This window comes from Brassica napus, chromosome A9 (assembly GCF_020379485.1).
Source record: "Brassica napus cultivar Da-Ae chromosome A9, Da-Ae, whole genome shotgun sequence".
Classification (NCBI taxonomy): domain Eukaryota; kingdom Viridiplantae; phylum Streptophyta; class Magnoliopsida; order Brassicales; family Brassicaceae; genus Brassica; species Brassica napus.
This window is the reverse complement of record NC_063442.1, coordinates 10,248,804-10,273,526: the sequence shown is the minus strand read 5'-3', so window position 1 is coordinate 10,273,526 and position 24,723 is coordinate 10,248,804. Positions and strand designations below refer to the sequence as shown.

At 34.4% G+C, this 24,723-nt stretch overlaps 3 protein-coding genes and 1 pseudogene across 3 annotated transcripts; all 4 read left to right on the top strand.

The window, feature by feature from the left end:
- Positions 1-630: 630 nt before the first annotated feature.
- LOC106357268 lies at positions 631-1,098 on the top strand. Its single transcript, XM_013796952.1, has one exon. It carries the CDS (start codon positions 631-633, stop codon positions 1,096-1,098), a length of 468 nt encoding a protein of 155 aa, XP_013652406.1.
- Positions 1,099-1,242: 144 nt separating this feature from the next.
- LOC106421886 lies at positions 1,243-4,193 on the top strand (annotated as a pseudogene).
- Positions 4,194-8,459: 4,266 nt separating this feature from the next.
- Positions 8,460-11,807, top strand: LOC106421809 (probable lipid desaturase ADS3.2, chloroplastic). Its single transcript, XM_013862665.3, has 5 exons — positions 8,460-9,063; positions 9,148-9,288; positions 10,093-10,233; positions 11,042-11,148; positions 11,465-11,807. The coding sequence occupies exons 1-5, from the start codon at positions 8,584-8,586 to the stop codon at positions 11,658-11,660; spliced, it is 1,065 nt and encodes a 354-aa protein (XP_013718119.2). The 5' UTR covers positions 8,460-8,583; the 3' UTR covers positions 11,661-11,807.
- Positions 11,808-20,058: 8,251 nt separating this feature from the next.
- On the top strand, positions 20,059-24,475 carry LOC106357259 (jacalin-related lectin 14-like). The gene is made up of 5 exons (XM_013796938.2): positions 20,059-21,908; positions 22,036-22,470; positions 22,555-22,986; positions 23,441-23,890; positions 23,965-24,475. The coding sequence occupies exons 1-5, from the start codon at positions 21,711-21,713 to the stop codon at positions 24,214-24,216; spliced, it is 1,767 nt and encodes a 588-aa protein (XP_013652392.1). The 5' UTR covers positions 20,059-21,710; the 3' UTR covers positions 24,217-24,475.
- Positions 24,476-24,723: the final 248 nt, after the last annotated feature.

Below are 24,723 nucleotides of genomic sequence, written 5' to 3'. Positions count from 1 at the left end.
TGGTTCACCTGCATTGTTGTATCATGAAGCTTGTGGTGTTCGTATGGTTTCAGACTTATTGTTACTCGGTTTATGAACTTAACTGGCTGATCCAGCAAAGTTTGTGTAACCTTATCTACAATTTCAGTTATCATTTGCAGCCACATGTAATAAAATGAATAGTTTATTCTCATTATTGGAGTCGGCTTTGATTTTTCTTATTTGAAGAACATTAAAGTCAAACTGAAATTGTTGTCAGTAATGGTCGTATGGACTTTGAAATAAGAATGATCCAAGTCTTTCATATTGTAAGTGAGTGGTCTGAAAATAGAACAGCTAATGTCTTTTGTCTTACTAGGCACTATGTTATCTCCAATAAGCTAGCCTTTTTTTTTTTTTTTTTTTTTTAAATTTCCAATAAGCTAACCTAAAACACTTCCGGTCCAGGCCCCCCCAAATGGTGTGATGTCAGACTCCCTATATGCTAATTTGTACCGTGTGATGAACTTGAAGCATCACTGACCTGATCTCAAGATACATGATGATCTAGTTCCTTGGTTGTTATGGAGAATCTGGAAAAACAGAAATGAGTTCTTATTCAAAGGAATCGACTACTCCGCACCAAGCACGGTAGCAAAGGCCAAGGAGGATATGGAGGCATGGCTAGGAAGAAAAGAAGAGGATCATATCGTGGCTCAAACACCACCCCTTAGCAATGCACGAGCAAAGTGGAAAGCTCCACCACCCCAATGGATTAAATGTAATACGGATGGTGCGTGGCGTAAAGAGCATCAGCGAAGTAGAGTAGGTTGGATAAGCCGAGACAGTAGAGGAAAATTGCTTTGGGCAGGGGTAAAGGATTTTCAGAGAGTAGGCTCACCGATTGAGGCAGAAGCAGAAGGTATCAAGTGGGCAACGCAGTCAAAGCGCAGTCTCGGCTACAATCAGGTGCCCTATGAAACAGACTCTCAGGTCCTTGCAAGGATGATCACAGGACAAGAGGTAATATGGCCAAAGCTCGAGCCGGTCATGCAAGAAATTCAGCATTATCTCTCTGAAAATCCAGGTTACAAGCTAGGTTTTATCCAAGGGAAGGAAATAAGGCAGCAGACAGAGTAGCAAAGGAGGCTTTTTCTTTAGGGAATCATGTTCCTAGGTTGTACTCTATCATGCCAATTTGGTTAGTTTCTTTGTGTGAGGCTGATATGCCGATTGTAAACATGAATTCCATGGGTGAATGAAAGTTGAAGTTGAGCCAAAAAAAAAAAAAACACTTCCTCAGCCTTAGCTTTACTGATATTTTCTCTCTCTCTCTTTCAATCACCATGGGAAATTGTGGGTCTTTTCAAATTTCGTGCGATGAAGTGGTGAATCGTGTCATTGGATGCTTATGTCGTAAGGGTTATATTGGAAACCTCAAGAAGAATCTCAGGGATCTGGAGAGGGAAATGGAAGATCTCAGAGCAAGTCAAAATGTGTTGAAGAACAAAGTAGCTAGAGAGGAGGCACAACAAAGACAAAAGCTTAAAACTGTCCAGGTATGGCTTACCCGTGTTGAGAGAATTGGTACACGGGTTGATGATATACTTAGTACTAGTTCTATTCAGCTTCAAAAGCTGTGTATCTGTGGTTTATGCTCAAAAAATATATGTTCGAGCTACAAATATGGGAGAAACATATACTTGTTGTTGGAAGAGGTTAAGAAACTCAGATCAGAGGATAATTTTCAAGAGGTTACCGAGTTGACTCCGACATATGTAGTGGTGGAGAGGCCTACTCAGCCTACGGTTGGTCAGGAAGAAATGCTCGAGAAGGCATGGAATCGACTTTTGGAAGATGGAGCTGGAATCATGGGTCTGCACGGTATGGGTGGTATAGGGAAAACTACCCTTTTCAAGAAAATCCACAATAGGTTTGCTGGAACAGCTGAAAAGCTTGACATTTTGATATGGATTGTGGTGTCTCAAGGCGAAAATATTTCAAAGCTTCAAGAAGATATTGCACGGAAGCTACACCTTTGTGGCGAGGAATGGACAAACAAAAATGAAAGTGATAAAGCCGCAGAGATTCACACAGTTTTAAAAAGGCAGAGATTTGTGCTGATGCTAGATGACATATGGGAGAAAATGGATTTAGAAGCCATCAGAGTTCCGGAACCAACCATAGAAAATGGATGCAAAGTAGTATTCACCACCCGTTCTGAGGATGTATGTAAGAGGATGGGGGATCATCAACCCATGCAAGTCAAGTGTTTGAAAGAAGATCAAGCATGGGAATTATTTAAACTCAAAATAGGATATGAAAAGTTAAGGAGAGAGCCCCGCATTGACGGCCTCACTAGAAAGGTTGCGGAAAAATGTCATGGTTTGCCACTAGCGCTCAGTATCATTGGTGAGACAATGGCATCTAAAACTATGGTACAAGAATGGGAGGACGCAATTGACGTTTTAACTAGGAACGCTTCCGAGTTTTCTGACATGGAAGATAAAATTCTTCCAGTTCTGAAGTTCAGCTACGATAATTTGAAAGATGGAACAGATCAAGTCATGTTTTGTGTATTGTGCTCTGTTTCCAGGAGATGGTCGAATAGAGAAAGAAGGGTTGCTAGAGTATTGGATATGCGAAGGATTCATGGGGGAGTACCAAGATTTAAGAAGAGCAGTTAATATGGGTTATGGGGTACTCGGTACCCTTATCCGTGCAAATTTACTGACAGAATTTGATACAGAAACTGTTGTGATGCATGACGTAGTTCGTGAGATGGCTCTATGGATTGCTTCCGATTTGGGGAAAAACAAAGAGAATTTTGTTGTTCAAGCAGGAGTCGGATTACACCAAGTACCAAAAGTCAAAGACTGGGGAGCTGTGAGAAGGATATCATTAATGGGTAATAAGATTGAAGAGACGACTTGCAGTTCCAAGTGTTCTGAACTTACAACTCTGCTACTCCAGGATAATTATTATTTGAAGAACCTCTCAGGTGAAGTTATCCAACATATGCAAAAGCTAGTTGTTTTGGATTTATCAAGTAATCTCAACATCAGTGGACTTCCAGATCGGATATCGGAGCTGAATTCACTGCAGTATCTTGACTTGTCCGATACACGTGTAGAGCAACTGCCTGTTGGTTTCCAAGAGTTGAAAAATCTAACTCACCTGAATTTGGCTAGTACAACCAGACTTTGTAGTATCAGTGGGATATCAAACCTGTCGAGTTTAAGAAGTTTAAAACTATTTGGCTCTAACGTTCGAGGGGATGTTGACTTAGTGAAGGAGCTGCAGCTTTTGGAGCATCTACAAGTTCTAACCATAGATGTATCTTCAGAGTTGGGTTTGAAGCAAATATTAGGAGATCAAAGGTTGGTGAACTGCATCTACCGTCTGCATATTCATGATTTTCAAGAAAAGCCATTTGATCTGTCGTTGCTGGTGAGCATGGAGAATCTTCGAGAGCTCAGGGTAACAAGTATGCATGTCTCTTATATGAAGTGCAGTGGTAGTGAGATAGACTCGTCTGATTTACACAATCCAACACGTCCATGCTTTACCAACCTCTCCAACGTAAATATATTTGACTGCAGAAGCATTAAGGATGTGACTTGGCTTTTGTTTGCTCCAAATCTTTACAGACTAAGCATTCAATATTCAGATGAACTAGAAGAAGTTATAAACAAATAGAAAGCAACAAAGCTTACAAGTATTTCACCCTTTGAGAAACTAGAAGAGTTATACTTGGACAAGTTGCCTAGACTGGAGAGTATCTACTGGAGTCATCTTCCCTTTCCATTTTTAAGGCTCATAGAGATAAGAAACTGTCAAATGCTGAGAAAGCTTCCCTTAAATGCTACAAGTGTCTCACGAGTTGAGAAGCTTTCAATATCAGCACCAATGAGTAATTTTGAATGGGAGGACGAAGATACCTTAAACCATTTTTTGCCTTCAATCCTTTCGGTAACTATTTCTCTTATTCTCTTTCCGCTCTAAGTTAGCTTGATGTAGGGGATCATCACTAGACTAATATGACCCATTTTCTTTCAGAATATGTTATGCCTTCAATTTTAATGTCACTAATTTTTGCTTATGTTTCTGTTATTCTTTAGCCCTAAACCTCCATTACGCTGGACTGGGATTCCTCACTGTCTGATTGAGAATTCACGCTTCTTCTTCTGATGTTTTCTCTTTCTATTTTTTATGTGTTGTATCAATGCTTTTCCTTCTCATACTTATCTTTGTATCATTGTTTTTTCTTTACATACTTATCTCTGTGGAGTGTGTTGTGTTGTTGACTTGGATTATGTTTTCTATTTTCCTATTGTTTTACTTAAGATGGATTGTATCTTTTTCAAACAATGGTTTATGCTTTTAGGAAAAAGAACCTTTACAGAGGATTTTTATTTTGGATTACGATCAAACTAAAAGTACACGCTTCAATATGTAAACACAACTCCCTAATTCACCAAGCTCCATGCATGAGCAATTGAAGAACCAAACCCAGATCTGTCCATATTGAAACAACCTGTCCTCATGGTTGCTGTTTCCACAGCTTTGACAGACTCCTCCATTGTCTGCACTGTTTTATGTACATATACTGTCCCTTTTTTGTACTCTTTCTGAGCGTAACTGCAGTCTACAAGACCCTTCCCTTTCCTTCTCTATTCCATCAGCAGACAGCAGCCATCGTAAGTTGTGCTTGCAATCTCTTATTCTTCTCCTTTGCCAGTTCCACATTTTCTTTTTAACTCCATTTGTAGATATCATTGCAGTTCAGGTATGAACTCAACATCTACAGTCAATGCCCTGAGAAAGTTGATGTTGACATGAAGCAGAAGTAAGCTGCCAGACTTAAGAATTAAGCTAGAGCCTTATAAGGTTTTATAAGGCTTTATAAAGTTTTATAAGCTCAAGTATTTTATTGAAGAGAAGAAGAAGAGAGAAGAAGACCGTTGAAAAGATTTTAAAACAATAAATATTTTATTATATTGTGTACTGAGGCAACTTGCCTTTAAATACTTGTACCCATATCCACAATTAAATTAAGGAAAATATTTTCCTCATTATCTCTCTCTCTCTCTCACACACACACACACAGATTCAAAATTACTCTCTCTCTCTTGTTCTTCATTTTCTTTCATGGTATCAAAGCATTAAGCTCCTATACCTCTTACTCGCTTCCGCAAACACTCTTATTTTACCTTTCTCTTTCATTCCAACCATCTAATTTCTCTGTTTTTGCAAGAATCTGTCTTTGTCCACTGGATAATACATCTACTTTTGCTAGTGCTCATTTCTCTGGTTCTGGTTCCATAGTTACTTAATTCAAACCAAACTCAAAAAGAAGTGATGGAGAAATACAAGCCTGTTATGATTCCGGTAACTCTAAAAGGAGGTAACTATGTTACCTGGTCTAGATTGGCCAAAACTGCTCTTGGAGGACAAGGTCTATGGGAGCACATCACCACGAGTGAGGCACCAAGAAAGATCACCCAAGGAGCTGACGGCAAGAAGATTGTAGTGGTGGATGAAGGCAAATGGGGTCAGGAGGATTTCATGGTGCTGTCTTCCTTGCAAGGCTCGCTTGATACTCCAATAACGGAGGCTTACTCATTGTGAGACCGCAAAGCAATTGTGGGAAACTCTTCACAAGATTTATGGCAACACTTCAAACTTGACCAGGATCTTTAAGGTGAAGAGAGCCATAAATAACTTGCAACAAGAGGAAATGGACTTCACCAAGCATCTTGGGAAGTATAGCCAGTTGTGGTCTGAGCTTGACATGCTCCGGCCAAGCACAAACGACCCCAACATCATTGAAGAAAGGTGTGAGCAAGACAAAGTATTTGGACTGCTTCTCACACTCAACCCGAGATTCAATGATGTCCTTAAGCACATATTGAGAGCTAAGGAGCTCCCAAGCTATGATGATGTGTGTGCTCAACTCCAAAAGGAACTCAGCTCAGATGGTTTGCTTGGTGGGAAAGGAGAGCTATCGATGGCCAACAAGGTGGAGAAGGTGGAGAATGCTGCAGCCAACAAAACCCACTTCAAGCCAAGAGGTGGTGGAGGAGATAAACAAATAACTTGTGAACATTGTAAGAAGATTGGTCGCTCCAAAACCAACTGGTGGATTCTCCATCATCACCTCAGGCCAGCTTCATCCAACAAATACAATCAAGGCCGAGCTCATGAAGCTAGAGCTCAAGAAGGTTCTCAGCCAAACTATCCTACTATGCGCATGGGAGAAGATGGGAGAGCCATGACAGCAACTACTCATGTGGTTGGATCAGGGTCTCAACCCATTTCTCAGTCATCCAATGAGGATACTTTCATCCGCAAGTCTGACCTTGAGGCTCTTATAAAGGCCCTCAATGCCAACTCTGATAATCTTAGTAGTTCTTTAAACTCTATTATTAATGCATCTGAAACCACTAGACCCTTGATAATTGACTCAGGAGCTTCACATCATATGATTAGGGATGTAAACCTCATTAGCAATGTCAAACCGGCTCTAGGGAGTGTTCTAATTGCAAATGGAGATAGTATACCTATTACTGGAGTAGGAAACATAGATAGGAGTACAAAAAAAAAAGTATAGTATCTTTTTAGTAATTTCATTAATATAATTACATTAAGTGTTTTTTTTTATTTCACTCAGTTTAACAATATCATTAACTATATTACCTTAACAATACATTACATCATTAATTATATTACTATAATAATAATAGTACATGTTTTAATTTATTAGTTAATCAACATTAAATTCGTGTCAATTATAAAATAAAAATGTAATATAATTGAGTTTTGCATATGATTAAACGTTCGGTTTAGTTTATTTTATTAAAAAATTATTTATTTTAGTTTCAATCGGTGAAAAATTACGTAACCAAAAACATAATTCAAAAACATGTTTTTGTGAATAAAATAATAACTTAAATCAAAATAATAAAATTGTATTATATTTATTATCACTTAATTTTTCACTTCATATACTTATTTTACTAAAACAAAAACTCTTTCTATTTTACTTAATTTAGCCAAATACACAGAAAGAGTAATTTTTATTATTTTATAAAATCAGTTAGGCATGAACATTGACTATCCATTTAGGTATGGTTGTTCTTTTCGGGTGTCGTTTTTTCTTAATTAGGCACCGCTTGAATATTATAAATTTATGTGTGGGTTTTTAAGTTGGGTTCTTCTGGGTCTGGATGAGTTCGGTTCTGATGTATAGGAACCTAAAAATATCTAAATAACAAATATATCTGAAACGGATTCGGATATTTGTATTAAAAAAACCATATTACTCAATTCGGTTCAGATCTTTTGAATACAATTAGTTATATTACGACTCATCTAAAATATATAGCACTAATTATGAGAAAAAATATCAATGTATAAATATGTAAGAGCCAATATTTACGCGGATACGCGGATCAATCTCTAGTAATTTCTTAAAAAGATTTACATTTTCTCGCATGGTTGAGTAGATAAATAGTTAGTTGGGTGCTCGTTCGATTAGTATATATATTTTACAATTGTGTTAGTCACGTGTTTTAACAGTGACGTTTGTGTTAGTCACATGCTTTACATGAAGAAAGACAGTGACTCACAAATCAATAATAGAGGTTTATTCTTTGTAAACAATTGTCGACAAAAAAAAATCTTCGTAAAAACAATTATGTCTCTGTCACGAATCTTATCTCTAGCATATGAGGGTGAGAAGCAATTCATTACAATGAAATGATTGTTTGCAATGATCAGAGCCTTGGTAGAGCTTTGCAACAAATTGGAGAGGATAGAGACTCTAAAAATATGTTTTCAGGATTTCAAAATTACTCATATTCCACGAGCGCATGATCAATTTCAGTAGAATGTAGAAGAATGTTACTATAATAATTTACTCTATTATACAGTAGAATGTAAAAGAATATTATCATTTTTAAAGTAAAAATATAACATTTTTCTATATTATATTCTATAAGAGCATATCCAAGGTTTACGTATAACGAAATAGATTTTAAAAATTTTAAAAATCATTTTTAGATCCAGTGAAGTTCATTTTGAAATAAAAAAAATTAGGATTTTGGAATAAAATAAGAGAAAAAGTGAAATGGAAATAGTTTGTGTGTGTAAAAAAGAAGAATATGAAAATGTAGATGTTGATTTCAGCTGAATTTACAACTTGAATTTGGTTGTTCATTGTGGTTGGTGTATTAATTATAATGGAAATGTTGTAAATAAAAGATGAAGATTATGATGATTGAGTAAAACAAATATTTTTGAAAAAAATAAAAATAAAAAGTAATGGTATTTTCGTGAATATTCCAAATTTCTGGGGTGAATATAGAAAATGAAGTCCCAAAAAAATGATGGATTGTTTATACTATTAATTTCAATCGATTTTGTTTTAGAATTTAGAAACATAATTTTTGTGGTTCTACAATATATATATCAATCATTGTATCAGAAATTAACAAATGAAATATCTTCGAATGGTAAAAAAACAAGTCACCCACAACTTTATGGTCATGTGTGTAGTATATATAGAAGCAGATTGGGTATGCATGTAAAGGCAACAACTTGAAAAACCTATTCTCAGGAACCATGGCGTCTCTGTGTACAGCTCTCAAACCGCTATCTCCTTTTTCATCATTTGTTAAACAAGGTTACTCCATGAATACTAGTGCCTTGTTTACTTATCACACATCCAACTATACACACTCTTTTCGGCCCAAACGAGGAGGAGCTCTAGCTGTCCATAATAATGCACCGGATCCGGTCGAGAGTTCCTGGAAAACACCCTTGTCGGAGGATGTGAAGGGGAGACAGAAGAGTGCATTTTGGGAAAGGAGTTGGAATTCTACGGACGTGAGAAATGTAGTCATAATGGGTGGGTTCCATTTGCTGAGCCTCTTAGCTCCATTGTACTTCAGTTGGGCAGCTTTTCGGCTTTCCATTTGGCTATATACGATCTTCGCAATCTGCATCACCTTGTCTTATCACCGGAATCTTTCTCACCGAAGTTTCGATCTACCGAAATGGCTCGAGTATCTATTTGCTTATGGTGGCGTTCTTGCTTTTCAGGTTCTACTTTCATATATTCCGAAGGTGATTTGACATGAGCACTATAATATATCTTTAGTCGTAACTTGTAAATTGTTTGTGCAGGGAGACCCAATAGAATGGGTGAGCCACCATCGGTACCATCATAAGCATTGTGATACACAACGTGACCCACACAGCCCTATACAAGGTTTTTGGTTTAGTCACATCACTTGGATATCTGATTTCGGTTCTATCCAAAAAAAGGTACAGTAGAATATATCAGTCGTTAAATAATGCCCAATTAATATTTTGATGGCCTCTTGATTCTACAATGTACGAACTCATAGATTCAAACTTGATATTGTGGAAGATATGCAACATGCATGATTAAAAATATTGCAGTGGACTCATTTGGTCCTGAAATCCGGCTCAAGTAGACTGACATAAATGGAGCCAAAAAATAAAAAGTAATTTTTCTATTTTTGGAATAACTCTATTTTTATTAGAGAAATTTATTACAGCAAAAAAAAATTTTAGCATAAATATAACACACAAGAGTAAAAATAACCCAACTGTTTTATTAAAAAATTTTGAATTTTTTTTTTGAGGAGTGATATTTTGAATTTTTTTTTAAAAATTAATTGATATTTAAAATTTTAAAATAAAATATTAAAAATAGTATCAAAAGAAAAATTTTGGATTCAAAATAAAATTTGAAAAATGGGAAAAATAAAAAAAAAATTAAAAAGTTCGAATTGAAAACATATTAATCAAAAAATAATAAAAAAATATTTTTTTTGTTATTTATATTTATATATCTATAAAGTACTGGTAGAATGATCTTTTACTTTTTTAATGAAATATATTTTGGTCAGTTTCTTTTTTTGTGTTTTTTGGTGAAAAACCTATTTTATTGTCGTTTGATTATATTATAGAGTAAAAATGAAATGGAAGTGGAAAATCATTTATTCTAAATTTCATTTTTGAGTGAAAAATGAAGTGTGGTTTGGAATGTTCATGTGGGTGAGACTGACATGACTAAATCAATGGGTGCATGTACGCACGCAGTGTGGCGGAGAGGAGAATGTAAATGACCTTGTGAGGCAGCCCTTCTATCGGTTTCTTCAGCGAACCTTATATTTTCATCTGATAGCTTTTGGATTTCTACTCTATATTTGGGGAGGCATGCCCTTCCTTGTCTGGGGAATGGTAAGCACACATAACACACCTTTCCATATATATTACTCCCTCCGTTTTTTAATATAAGTCGTTGTAGAGAAATTTTTTTGTTTCAAATTATATGTCGTTTTCGGTTTTCTATGTAAAATTTATTAGTAATTAATATTGTATGACCAATAGTAATATATCTTTTATTTTTCCATTGGTTCAATTGTAGTTAGGTAAATAATTAATGATGTTTTTGTTTAGAAAATATAAGAAATTAATGGTTTTCTTAATCTACGTGCATAGCTGTAAAACGACTTATATAAAAAAACGGAGGGAGTATGTTTAATGATATAATAACGTGATTAGTAATCCCTCCGTTTTTATATATATGACGCTCTATAGGTTTTCACATAAAACAAGATATATTGTATATTTCATTTACTATCTTTTTTCATTAACTAACGTAGAAGGTAGATGAATTGAATAATGTAAAGGGTAAATAAAGTCATTACTGCTATATTTTACGTAGATTTCTGGAAAACATCACATATATTAGAACAAAAGAATAGTTCCAAACGGCCATGTAAAACCGAACTGAGGGAGCAGTAGAGTGGAATTAATTTTAGACAGCTGAGGTTTGGAAACTGTCCCAACAGAAAGGGAAAAGTCAGTTTGCGACCTTGAGTGTCAAATCAATGTTTCATATAAAAACATTTTAGAAATTATTTGAGAATTGACAATAATTTAAAATTACATGCCTTTTTGCAGAATCTAGATGAGTTTGTTTATGTTGTTGACAAAAAAAAATTACATACATAAATTAAAATTATTTGAGAATTGGCAATATCAGGGTGTGGCAAATGTGGCTCGAAGCCACTCGACGTTTCTGGTGAACTCAGTTTGTCATACATGGGGAACACGAGCCTGGAACACACCTGACCTCTCAAGAAACAATTGGTACTACTATCTATATATATATACATGTGTCTATGTAATTTCACTAAATATTACTCTGCTTTTCTCAAGATAAATGTCTTATGAAAAAATTGTTTCAGTTTTTTTTTTAAATATCATGCATTTTTACTAGTTAATGATGATAAAGTTTATACTTCAAAAAGTAACTGAATTTATTATTGGTTTCAATTATCAAAAATAATTAATCATAAAATAAAATATTTATAAATAAATTTCTAATTTTCTTCTAATATGTGTAACACTTTAGAAAAAACGATTAAGAAACAGAGATAATAAAAATAAATTTGTGATGAATCAGGTTGCCAGCCATTCTAATGTTTGGTGAGGGATGGCATAACAACCATCATGCATTTGAGTTCTCGGCCAGGCATGGACTCGAGTGGTGGCAGCTCGACGTTACTTGGTATATCATTAGTTTTCTCGAGGCTATTGGTTTGGTCACTAACGTAAAGCTACCTAGTGACGCTCAGAAGAAGAAAATAGCTTTGGTCTGATCCTTAAGTCCTTACATAAATTAGCATATAAACTTTTAATAATTCTCTCAAACTTTGTCACCATTGGTGTGATCCCCAGAAACATTAAAGCAAATATGTCATCATTTGTATCAGAAATAAACTAATTAAATATCTTTTAATGGTAAATAAGTCACCCATAACTTTATATAGGCAGATTTGGTATGCATGCAAAGGCACAACTTTGTAAAATCTGTACTCGAGAATTATGGTGTCTCTATGTACAACACTCAAACCGTTTTCTCCCTTTTCACTATTTGTTAAACAAGGTAACCCCGGCAATATTAGTGCCTTGTTCACTGATCACACATCCAACTCTACAAACTCCTTTTTGCCAAACGAGGAGGAACCATAGCTAGCCTATTCATGATGCACAGGAAAAGGTCTCGAGTTCTTGAAGAATACCCATGTCAGCGGTTGCGATGGTGAGAAAGAAGGGCATTTTGGAAAGGAGTTCAATTCTTTTTTTTGAATATAGAAAGGAGTTCAATTCTACAGACGTGAGAAACTGATCACTCAGGTTTTAACCCGATAAACTAACTGCAGCTGCAAAATAAAGTACGCAATATTGTTATGTAATCAATGACCAATGTTTACACGTAGAGAAATAGAGAAGCTACTAGATAAAGCTATAAAAGAGGTTTCGTTTGGTTTTCTTTGACTAAGGACATCAAATTAAAGTAAATAAGAAAGATAGCAGAGAACACGAGGTTGTAAACCGATAGAGAAAGCGCTAAGGAATGGTATTCCCAGGAAATCATTTCATTTCTGACAAGCAGATACACAGATAAGGTATTCTAATCAAGCAACTGTCTTAAACTCTAAACGCGATAATAAAATTAACCTAGTTCCATAGTGCTAACTTTCTATGTTATAGAATCCTTTGTACTAATTTCAGTTGAACATAAGATTCTAAACAAGCATTGTAACACTGTATATGGAAACAACTTTTGGTGCCTTGGCTGTCAAAGAACGTTTGATATCTAGAGGTCTGAACGTTAACTATGCTTGTGTTTCCGTGGGGACGATATGCCATGAACTCTTCTCTTGTCCGAGCGCTGCAAAAGCATAGAGGTATCGGATCCCTTTGCCTCCTTCACGCTTTTCTCCTAACAGTACCATCTTGTACCTCCATTACCTGTATGACTGTAGTAACAAGTGTTGGAACTCTGTTTTACAAAGAATATAGAAGCTGATGTTTTCTGATATTCCGGTGACGTTTCCGGCTACACCGATGGCTATTCCGGTCCGATCATCAGCTCGGTGTAAAGCCTGTAATGAGAACTACAACCTCGTATATTCACACTTCAAAAACAGATTAATATTGAATGAGGAATGATGCTAAGAAGTTGGTAACTTGGTGTATGTAACACCGCAACTTTTGTCTAAATGACAAACCCAACAATTGTCCCACATCGGGGAATACAAGAGTCATAGAACAGTATAAATATGGCCTTGTGATATGCGAATAAACAGCTCAGGTAGAGAAAGGATTCCCAGCGCGCGGGCTACCGCCGTACAGCTCGGCGTGGGTCTTGCGATCCGGCCCAATAAAAATACTTCTTTAGACCAAGTTATGGGAAAAAACGACATGCATTTTTATTTAAAACGATAAGTAGTTTGTTTAGAAAATAAAAACGTCATGCATTTTATCCTCTCGAATTTTAAATGAGATAGAAAAGTCTTGGGGAATAAGTTTTCGAAACTTAACTTCCGTGATCTCCGCACACGTGCAGCAACTGTTGCGGGAAGTGGTTCTCGTTTGTCTCTTTAAATATCGCATCTCTTCTTCCTTCATTTCTGAACTCTTTCCGTATAAAAATCCAACAGCAAAAATTTCTTAGCGTAAGTCTATAGTTTGAGAGTGTTTCGTAGAGTTTATAGTTCGATAGGGCGATCACGAGTGAGGCGCGATTCGTCTGCCATGGTTGTATCCTGGGACTCTATATTCGTACAGTCCCGTCTCACTAACGGAGCCAATATTTTGAGTTAAAGAAAGAGATCATATCTCGACTCCAAGTCTCTTATCGAATCCGATTTCTTATCGTTCTTGTATTCGTTTTTACATTCGTATAATTTCCTTAACATCGCTTTTATTTTATCGTTTTTGTCAGTCTGATTTACCAGCTTCTATAACAAGTCCAACATTTCCAGGAAGTTTGGAAAGCAAGGAATGTTCTCGTGTTTGAACGTATACGCATATCTTAGACAAGATATTCTCTTTCAGTTTTTAGCTTAGTATATCCCTTATATATTATTTGAGAAGTAATTTGACATGTATAACTACCACAATGATTTTGAAAAAAAAAACACGGCTTAAAGATAGTTGTGATATAGATATGCGCAATTGTCAATAATAGCATTTTATGAGTTTTGTCTCAAAAATAGCATTACAAGAAGAAAGTCACAAAATAACATTTATTAAAGGGTAAAATATCTTTAATACCATTGGTTTAAAATTAAATAAACAAATAAAAATAAATAAAATAAAAATAAAATGAAATGAAAAAAAAGAAATTTTTTTATAGTTTCAGATTATATGTTTTAAGATTCAAAAATTTTTATAATTTTTTTTTGAAATTTATTTTTTCGAAATTTTTTTTTATTTTTTTTTTCAAATTTTCTTTTTATAATTCATAAAAACTTTTTGAAACTGTTTTTTAAATTTTATTTTTAACTTTAGTATTTATTTTTTATTTTATAAAATTTTAAACTCTAATTCCAAAACCCCACCCCTTAACTCTAAACCTTAAGGTTTAGATTAATTAACCCAAGGGGTATAAGTATATATTTACCTCTTTAATGAAACCTATTTATGTGATTTGAGCCTTGAGTGCTAATTTAAGAACAAAAACTTGTTTTGGTACTATTTTAGTCTTTTTCTATATAGATATTTACATTTACTGTTGATTTATATTTTCGGTTAGTCTTCTAAAATATGGTAATCATTAATAAAACAATAAATAATATAATACTAGAAACAGATATATAATAATATTTCGAAATTAAATATTATTTAATCATATTATTTATAATTATCTAATTTTTATTACTAAAACAATTCTTCCAAATTATATGCAGTTTTTTAAATAAATATATAATTTATAATCCCAATACCATTTGTTTCTTTTTAATATCTAAAATTTTAAAAAATGTTATTCGTTTTACATTTTGATAGTTATATACCTGACAAAATTTTATCTTAATTTCATAGAATTTGACTTAATATATTTTAATCAAAAGAAATAGATTAAAAAAATTCCAATATTATAATTTTTAAATATATACATATATATTACGAAATATAAATATAAATCTAAATAAAATATTATTTTCTCTTAAATTTTTACATATAATTTGATTAAAATTTAAAATTAAATAGTGTAAGCAAATAATAAAATTTACAAATTAACAAAATTTTATTTTTAAATATAGTTTAAATTTTTTTTTAAAATTATTTCTACACATGGTGAACGAAAACACCTAGTATCTAGTATATATATTTTTTTGTGCAACTATATCTTGTATATATATATATTATTAAAACTGAAGTATTTTCTTGATACCGTTTGGAAACATGAATACTATATTATTAAAACTAAAGTACATTGTGGTACTGTTTGAAAACATCAATAACAACAAAATGAAAATTATTTGGAAATATGGATAGCAATATATAAAAAAGTATAGGATCTTTTTAATATTTCATTAATATAATTATAGTAATTATCTTTATATATTTCACTCAGTTTAACAATTTCATCAATTATATTTTCTTAACAATACATCACATCACTAACTATATTACCATAATAATAATATTGCAGATTTTTATTTATTAGTTAATCAACATTAAATTTGTGCCAATTATAAAATAAAAAATGTTAAATACTGGGTTTTTCATATGGTTAAACGTTCGGTTTAGTTTGTTTTACTAAAACAAATATTTAAATTTCGGCCAGTGAAAAATTACATAGCCAAAAACATAATTCAAAGAAATGTTTTGTCAATAAAATAATAACTTAAATCAAAATAATAAAAATGTATTACATTTATTGTCAATTAGTTTCTCACTCCATATAATTATTTTAGTAAATAAAAATTATTTATATTTCATTTAATTAGCCAAACACATAAAAAAATCTTTTTATTAGTTTATAAAATTGGTTATCCATTAAGGTACATATTATTCTTTTCGGGTAGACATGTCAATTAGGGCCGAAGCCTGCAACTCGAGCCCCCCAGCCGTAAAAATTACCGAGCTTGGGCTTAGTTTACAAGCCCAAAAAAAATTGGGCCTTTTGGGCTTTGGATATTTTAGGCTTAAGCCCGTTTGCGCTAGGGCCGACCCGAAAACTTGAAATTTTATGTTTTAGCTTAAATATTATTGTTCTTGCAAATGTACCTTCTTCTTTTATGTACAACATGCTTTTTTATTTCAAAATACAAAGTATGAAATGTTTGACCATGTTAATCATAAATTTTTTTGTCTTATATACTTACTTTTTATTTATATTTAATTATTTAAATCTTATTAAATTTGGTTTGTTTATAAAAAAATTTTAAAGCATAAGAAAATGTAAAAAATTATAGATAAATAATTAAATTTTAAACTCACTTTAAATTTTTTTTTTAAATGAAACTATATTTTATGAAAATTCAAATGTATTAAAACGATGGAAGTGGCAAAGATAAATTATTTTTCGAAAAGCCTAAAAAACCCTAAAGCCCTATAGCCCCCTATAAGGGCGGAGCTCTAAATTCTAGGCCCAAAATATTTCCGGGCTGGGCTGGGCTCAAATATTTACGGGCTTAGCTAGGTTGGGCCGGGCCGAGCCATCCTGAATTGACACTCCTATTTTCGGGTATCATTTTGTTTTTGAAATTATGCTTCGTTTGAATATTAAAAATTTATGTGTGAATTTTGAATTGGGTTCTTCTCGGTCTGAATAATTTTGGTTTTCATGTGTAGGAACTTAAAAATATCTAAATAACAAATGTATCTGAAACGGGTTCGGATATTTGTACCAAAAATAACCATATTACCCGATTTGATCTAGGTTTTTTGAATACAATTAGTTATATTATGACCAATCAAAAATATATAACACTAATTATGAAAAACAAATATCAATGTATAAAAATGTAAGGATCAATACTTACGCCGTGCGCAGATCAATCTCTAGTTCTACTTTAAGAGAGGACCCCTTGTATAAATAGATGGTCTACGACCTAAGAATGAAATACAGAAAACTTTTATACAATATCTTTGTTTTCCGACATGCTATCAGAGCCATACTAGGGTTTCTCTTCTTGACGGTGCCGATCATCATTCCTTTTGTTCGTTGTATTCTTTGGTTTGACGTTCAATCATCGCTCTTCTTTGATCTACGTTAAATTTTGATTTAACTCATAAATGGCGGAAGTAACTAATGAAGATGGAGGAATCATTCCAGCAGGGATGACGAAGGAGACAAGTGGGGTTCAAAGGAGAACCATATCTCCTTGTGATCTGAGTTTAAAGACAATCTGGGAAGTGTCATATCCCAGTCTTTGCTCAGAGTTTCGAACAATGACGAGTGGGAAATGAATCTCTGACTGGCTCTTATGGCTAGAAAGAAGTTTGGTTTCGTAGATGGCCAGATTTGGAAGATTGGTGGACCAACGACGCCTGGTGGTTCATGGATGAAGTTGACGATTGATGCAAATGTTCGTATGAATCTTTTACACCATGACGTTGCTCGAAGCCTGTGGGAGCATATCCAAAAGCGATTATCTGTGAAGAATGGATCAAAATCTAGGGTACCAAAACAGAGATTGCTACTGCTCAACAAAGATGACAGTCTATTGAAGCTCACTTCGGGTACTTCTTGAAAAAGCTGTGGACGACTTTGACTGACCTTAAAGAGATGCAAGTGTGGATCCTGCACATGTGTGCTCAATCTGGCATTTGAGCAAGAACATGATGAGGATAGGGTTCATGAGTTTGTCTGTGGGACTGATGAAGTCTAGATACCTATGAGATCAACTCTGCTTTCACGTGCTCCATTCCCGACTGTTGATGATGTTTACAATGCTTTAACACAAGAAGAGGATTCAAGGATGGCATCACGCGCATATTTGGAACCAACTAGAGGGTTTAGTTATGCAGTGCAATCACTGTCCAGAACCAAAGTAGCTCCATATGAACGTGATAAGATTATGGTTTGTGGCACATTTTGTCAGCTGGGTCATGGTTCAGACAATTGTTTCCGACAGATAGGATACACTCCATGGTGGGGAGATCGTCCTCGTAATAAAAGGAATAAAGGAAGTGATTTACCACCAATGAATAACAAAGGGAAGGAGATGGCTCATGTATATGAGATAGGAGTTCAAGGAACGAGCTCTTCTGCAATTACAGATGCAGACTGAGTGGGTTTAGCGGGTTGAACTCAATGGAAGACGTTGGTCTTGATGTTGGAAGAGAGGAAACAGCCACCGCCAAATCTTCTCTCGGGTAAGTCGTTCTTTGAAACTTGGATACTTGACAGCGGAGCTGCGAACCATATGACTGGATATAATGAATATATTATAGACATTCAGTATATGGAACCTATGAGAATTAGGCTACATGATGGTCGATTTAGAGTGGCAAATCCAAAAGGTATTGTTTCGATGGGAACACCAGATTGAGTTGCAAGATTTTTTATTGGTTGAGGGTTTAGATTGCCAATTGATTTGGGTTTCACAATTGACTCAAGATAGTTACTGCATTATTCAGATGTCAAACAAGCTTTGTACTATCCAGGATCGCATCACGAAGACCCTGATTGGTGCGGGTGGTCAGCTTAGAGGACTGTACTTCTTTAGGAGCATGAATGTGGCTGTGATGTTGATGGCTGGGTGCACAGATCGTTTGTCACGGGCCGTATGGTATCTACGACAAGGATACCCATCTCTTAAAATTGTAGACAAGCTGCATGTTTCTTGTTCTTCTAGTTCTGCCATTTTAAATGTGAAGTTTGTATCCACGCTAAGCATTCTCGAGATGTTTTTCTGATCAGTTTGAGTAAGACTACAGCTGATTTTGAATTGATACGTTGTGACTTATGGGGACCCTATAGAACACCCGTTATGTGTGTTGCACAATACTTTTTAACTATACTTGATGACTATTCTCATTTCTAATGGATGTATTTGTTACCGCAACAAGCACCTATTAAAATTCTACAGTTTTTCTCACTCGTTAAAAGACAGTTTTACACGAGTATTAAGTCATTAATGGCAGTGAGTTTATTTGCCTTACTGATTTCTTTCAATAGAAGGGAGTGATACATGATACTTCATGTGTTGGGACTTCTCAGCAGAACAGCCGGGTTGAGAGGAAGCACCAACATATATTGAATGTGGCTCGCGCCTTGCGATTTCAGTTGTCTCTACGATAGAGGTTTGGGGAGAATGTACTCTGGCTGCTGGATATCTAATAAATCGTACTCCATCAAGGTTTGGTGATTATAGAGAAAGTCAGCAAAAAGCAGAAACTTGGCCCACGCTAAATAAGCATAAGGCCGGAGACTAATCCTGGAAGCTATGATACAGGGAAATGGCAAAAACTCTGGTCGTCGGCTGAAGGTCTTTAGTTTGGGCTCACTCAGGTAAAACTCTGTTTCACGGGGCGACGAGCTTTCCACTCTATTTTCTCTCTAGCGGAAGCTGAGCTGTTGGGTCTTCTATGGGCGGTGGAAGCAATGGCTAACATGAAACAAGATCGGATCATTTTTGAAGCTTCCTTCGAGAAGTCTAGAGAAGCTATACTGAACTCTTCCTTCTACCCACCATCTTCAAGAGCGAGTTCAGGGCATTAAAAGTTTCCTTAACAAGATCAATCTCTCGTCTTTGTAACATACATGCCCGCTAAAGAACCAAGTTGTGTTGTACATTGCTAGTAGTGTTACTCGGGATCACATGCCACTGGACCTTCTTGTCTTTGCATTCTATTGGATAAGGAAGCTTCATAATGATTACCAACAATATATCAGGAAGCACCAGGTAAAAAAAAAAATATTGGCAAGCATTACTGTCAATTGCGATATTTGAGGAAAAATGTCAATATATTGAAGTGTGTTTAAAAAAAGATTCAACACTGAAAGTTCATTCATCACTAAAGAGATTCAGGGATGGGATACATTTTTGCTACACAGAGCCAACAGTAACATAGGTTCCCTAGAGCCAAAAGCCAGCAGAATTACAAGAATTCTCTGAAGCCAAAATAAAATGTTTAGGCTTAGGGATCCCACCTGTGATCCAGACAATATAATTCCAAGGTACCTCCAATCCTTTTGTAGATAAGATACCGTAGACCTGACCCGTAGAGTACCTTGTATTAGTCTTACCTTCTAATTCCCATTCGTAATGATCATCCACTGTTGACACTTGACAGTTGGATTGTTGTCAAGTAGGCATGAAGTTGCATATGTTCATCCAAGCGAGCATGAGGAAGAATCTGGTTGCAGCTGTAGAGAATTGATAGTGTTGCATCTTCTTGAATTCCAAGAGAGAAGTTGGAGTCGTTATGCAGGTAGTGCTTGAGAGAGCTAAAGGTGGACCAATTCTCAGTCCAGAACCGACAGGTGATACAATTCCCCCACTCTTAGCTTGATACAATCATATATCATATATAGGTCTTATTTTGAGCAGTTTGTTGATTAACCATGAATTTCTGGTGCTTGGTTGTAGGGTCCAGAAAGTGTTAAGGTTTCCAATAAGAAGAAGTTCAGTCAATTAAAAAAAAGACAAATGGAGATATAGTTTCTACATACTCTCTTCAATTCTAAAAAATCCATGTTTTAGAATTTTCACATTTTTTAATAAAACATACTATCAATTCTAAATTTATAACTTAGTTATAAGTGCATAGTTTTTTGTAATTTTATATGTCCTATATTTTTAAACCAATAAAAAATTTTAAAAAATGCAATTAATGTTTTTGAACTTCACAATTTTTCATTATTAGTTGACAAAAATTACATTGGAAATATAAAATATGTATCTTTTTGAGACATAAATTTTCTCTATAATATACTCCCTCCGTTTTTTAATATAAGTCGTTGTAGAGAAATTTTTTTGTTTCAAATTATATGTCGTTTTCGGTTTTCTATGTAAAATTTATTAGTAATTAATATTGTATGACCAATAGTAATATATCTTTTATTTTTCCATTGGTTCAATTGTAGTTAGGTAAATAATTAATGATGTTTTTGTTTAGAAAATATAAGAAATTAATGGTTTTCTTAATCTACGTGCATAGCTGTAAAACGACTTATATAAAAAAACGGAGGGAGTAGATCTTTTAGGAACGTGAGGAGTATGTTTTAAGACTCTCTCGACGAGAAACATTTTCATTCTCTCTCTTTCCTAATTAATTTTTTTCAATACTTAGATGCTGATAAACCTATTGACATACTGTCAATAATAATGGTCTGAATATGCTGTATAATATTTCCCGTATGAACTAGTCATATTGTTTTGTCAACTAGAATTAGTTATAGATATATAAAATTATACACTGGGTCTTTCGCAGAAATATTGACGTCTGACCTTATCAATACTTGTATATCATTTATAAAGACATGATCATGCCTCCCTCTATAGATTAACCATGTTCTATTCTTTACCACAATAATCTCTGATCATCACGTCTTCTTCTCTCCTCAGCCACCAAGGTTACTTCCCTTTCTCTCTCTCTCTCTCCTTTCCAATATTGCAGAACTCTATATGGTTTTATCCCTGCATTTACTAAATCTGAAATATAGTCCAAAATGTTAAATGTAAATGTAATAGGCATTTTGTAATAACTTGTCCATGTACAACATGAAATGTTGCTGATTAAAGTTTCCTCCGTTTTAAGCTTTTCATCGTGAAAGAGTATTTTTCTCTATCAAATTCCCAACATAATAAAGAAACACATGCATGTGCGAAAGAGTGCAGTAACGAGCTAAGAACTGATTCAATACTCTTTCTACATGTATCAAGATTAAAAATCAGTTGGTGATGGCACAAAAACTGGAAGCCATAGGTAGCACAAATGGCTTTACATTCGATGATGGATCTGACCATGACAGTGTTTCCAAGATTTTTGTTGGAGGTGGTCTTCAGGGAATTCTTTACATGGAATTTGAATATGTAAGGAGTGGACAGCTTAAATTTGGATCACTCGTTGGTCGCCGTCATAGAGGTTTCATAGAGACGGTATGTAGGAGTCTCACGTATAAAAACGGAGATGAGACTTGGAATAATAATAATCATGGCAATTAATTTTGAATAGAAAACTGTTTTTATTGGTGTACTTATGATATTTGTTTTCACATCTTTTCAGTTTGAGATTAACCATGTCAAAAATGAACATCTCGAATCTGTAGAAGGTTACTACGATCATGAATCCGGTTACATTCAAGGACTTCAGTTCAAAACTAATTTCAGAGTTTCAGAACTGATTGGATATGAAAAGGGTAATAAGTTTACACTTGAAGTCAAGGGAAAAAAGATCAGTAGCTTTCATGGATATATGAGGAAGAGAAACATCATCGCCCTTGGAGCATACTTCACTATGATTCTTCCTAGTAGACTGGACGTGAAAGGCGGCAAGGGAGGCCATCAGTGGGATGATGGAGCTAACCATGACGGTGTAACAAAAATTCATGTACGAGGTGGTTTTGACGGCATTCAATATATCAAATTTAATTATGTCAAGAATGGAGAAACCCAAGATGGACCAATCCATGGTATCTCCGGTAGCGGTTTCACACAGACGGTATACATTAAAATCACCCTTTCCACTATTTACTTAATTTTTAATTTGTAATATTTTTGTGGTGCCCAATTCTTTGTTTGGCAGTTTGAGATAAACCATTTCAACGATGAACATTTGGTTTATGTTGAGGGTTACTACGACGATGAATCTGGTGTAATTCAAGCACTTCAATTCAAAACTAACCTCAAGACTTCAGATGTTTTAGGATATGAAAAGGGTAAGAAGTTTTTACTAGCAGACAAAGGTAAGAAAATCATTGGCTTTCATGGATACGCTGACAAGAATCTCAATTCTCTTGGAGCATACTTCACAACGGTTTCTCTTACCAAATCCGAACGCCATGGTGGTTCTGAAGGCGTATACTGGGATGATGGTGTTTTCGAAAGCATAAGAACGGTGTATGTTAGTTATGATACCAATAACGTAAAGAGTATCACGTTTCACTATCACAACCGCACAGTTATAGAGCGTCAACATGGGTGGCAGACTATACAAGATGATTTAGAAGAAGAAGAGGTTATGTTCAAAACTAGGATACATTCATGACTATATATAAGTTATTTATATATATGAGTAATACCATCGAAAAATGGGATCATACTTTTGTTTTATATTAGCAAAATTATGGGGAGAATTTTTCAAAAAAACAAAAAAATGGTGCATTTTACTTTACTTTAAAAGATATCAGACTATCAATAGTGTTTTGAAAGTGCGAGCATGTTTTTGGTCGACAAAATTTGTATCTGCAGGAAATTATATCATGTTCTTTTATCCGGTGACAAAGAACACCATTTTCTTATAAGTGCACCGTTTATTGCAAAATGTCACTATGTGTATTTTTTTTTTTTGAAACTGCACTATGTGTATTTTTGCCAATTCATATCCCATACCAACATCATTATATATATATATATATATTTCGTGATTATTCTTTTATGAGATGCTGATGTATGTTTGTTAATGCATGCAGTTTGAGCTCGACTATCCAAATGAAGTGATTACATATGTTGAGGGGACTTTCAAAAGATTTGGGCCTGGCAAGACGAGGGTAACGTCATTGATTTTCAAATCATCTGAAGGGAGAACCTCTCCGTCATTTGGAGTAGTGTATGGTACCAAATTTGTGCTAGAGAAAAAAGGTTGTGCTGTGGTTGGGTTTCATGGACGGCATGATGATCGAGATCTTGTTTCTATTGGAGCCTATTTTTCTCCAATGCCTCCTCCTACTGCAGAGAAATTACGAGCACAAGGTGGTCTTCGAGGAGAATCATGGGACGATGGTGTTTTCGATAGTGTTAGAAAGTTATACGTTGGACAAGGTGATAATGGTGTTGCATTCCTTAAGGTTGTGTACGGGAGGGACACTCGTATTGTTATTGGTGAAGATCATGGAAACACAACACCACTTGAAGTCAAAGAGGTCAGGTTTTTTTCTTCTTTTTTTAAGGTTGGGGGTTTATAACGTTTACATTGACATCTTTTCTTTTTTGGCAGTTTGAGCTCGAATATCCAAGTGAATACATTACAGCCGTGGATGGTTGTTATGACAAAGTAATTGGAAGTGAAGTTGAAGTTATAACTATGCTTAGGTTTACAACGAACAAACAAACATCTATTCCCGTAGGATTCCTATCTACCTCGAGCTTTTTACTGTACAAAGATGGCTTTAAAATTGTTGGATTCCATGGAAAGTCAAGTAACATGATTAATCAACTTGGGGTCCATGTTCTGCCCTTCACTTATTAATCACCTTCTGATCTCACATGTTGATTATTGTCTTATTTATGCAACATCTCACGTGAAACTATTTCAATAAAGAAACATGTTTCGACCTGTGTTGTACATACTCATGATTATTTAAAATCATGTGTGATAGTTTAATTTGGTAAATAACTACTGTAAAAGTTTAACTATATAAATTGAATCCGTTTTATTTTGGTACAAAATATTTTGGAAAAATTTCACTTTTACCACGTTGTTGGTATCATTATTTATGTCTACCTCATTAAAGAGATATATTTAAAAATATTTTCTTCAGAGGCAAAAACTTTTTATATCATTGCTTTATAGATATATAAATATAAATAATTATTTAAATAATAATAATTTATAGTTTTGGAATTATACTTTTTTAAATTCTATTTTTTTATAAAAAAAAATTATTTTCTTTTGCAATTTTTCCGAAGTTCTTTTTGAATCTATTTTCTTTTTTTTTTTAAAGAAATTAGGTATTTATTTATATATTTATTAAAA

What these genes read in the sequence shown, in the direction of transcription:
- LOC106421809 (XM_013862665.3), top strand. Translation starts at nt 8,584, where the DNA reads ATGGCGTCTCTGTGTACAGCTCTCAAACCGCTATCTCCTTTTTCATCA. An exon ending in GTGGCGTTCTTGCTTTTCAG is followed by an intron (nt 9,064 to 9,147) that starts GTTCTACTTTCA and finishes TTGTTTGTGCAG; the next exon opens with GGAGACCCAATAGAATGGGT. An exon ending in TCGGTTCTATCCAAAAAAAG is followed by an intron (nt 9,289 to 10,092) that starts GTACAGTAGAAT and finishes GTACGCACGCAG; the next exon opens with TGTGGCGGAGAGGAGAATGT.
- LOC106357259 (XM_013796938.2), top strand. Translation starts at nt 21,711, where the DNA reads ATGGCACAAAAACTGGAAGCCATAGGTAGCACAAATGGCTTTACATTC. An exon ending in ATAGAGGTTTCATAGAGACG is followed by an intron (nt 21,909 to 22,035) that starts GTATGTAGGAGT and finishes ACATCTTTTCAG; the next exon opens with TTTGAGATTAACCATGTCAA. An exon ending in ATGATTTAGAAGAAGAAGAG is followed by an intron (nt 22,987 to 23,440) that starts GTTATGTTCAAA and finishes TAATGCATGCAG; the next exon opens with TTTGAGCTCGACTATCCAAA.
- LOC106357268 (XM_013796952.1), top strand. Translation starts at nt 631, where the DNA reads ATGGAGGCATGGCTAGGAAGAAAAGAAGAGGATCATATCGTGGCTCAA.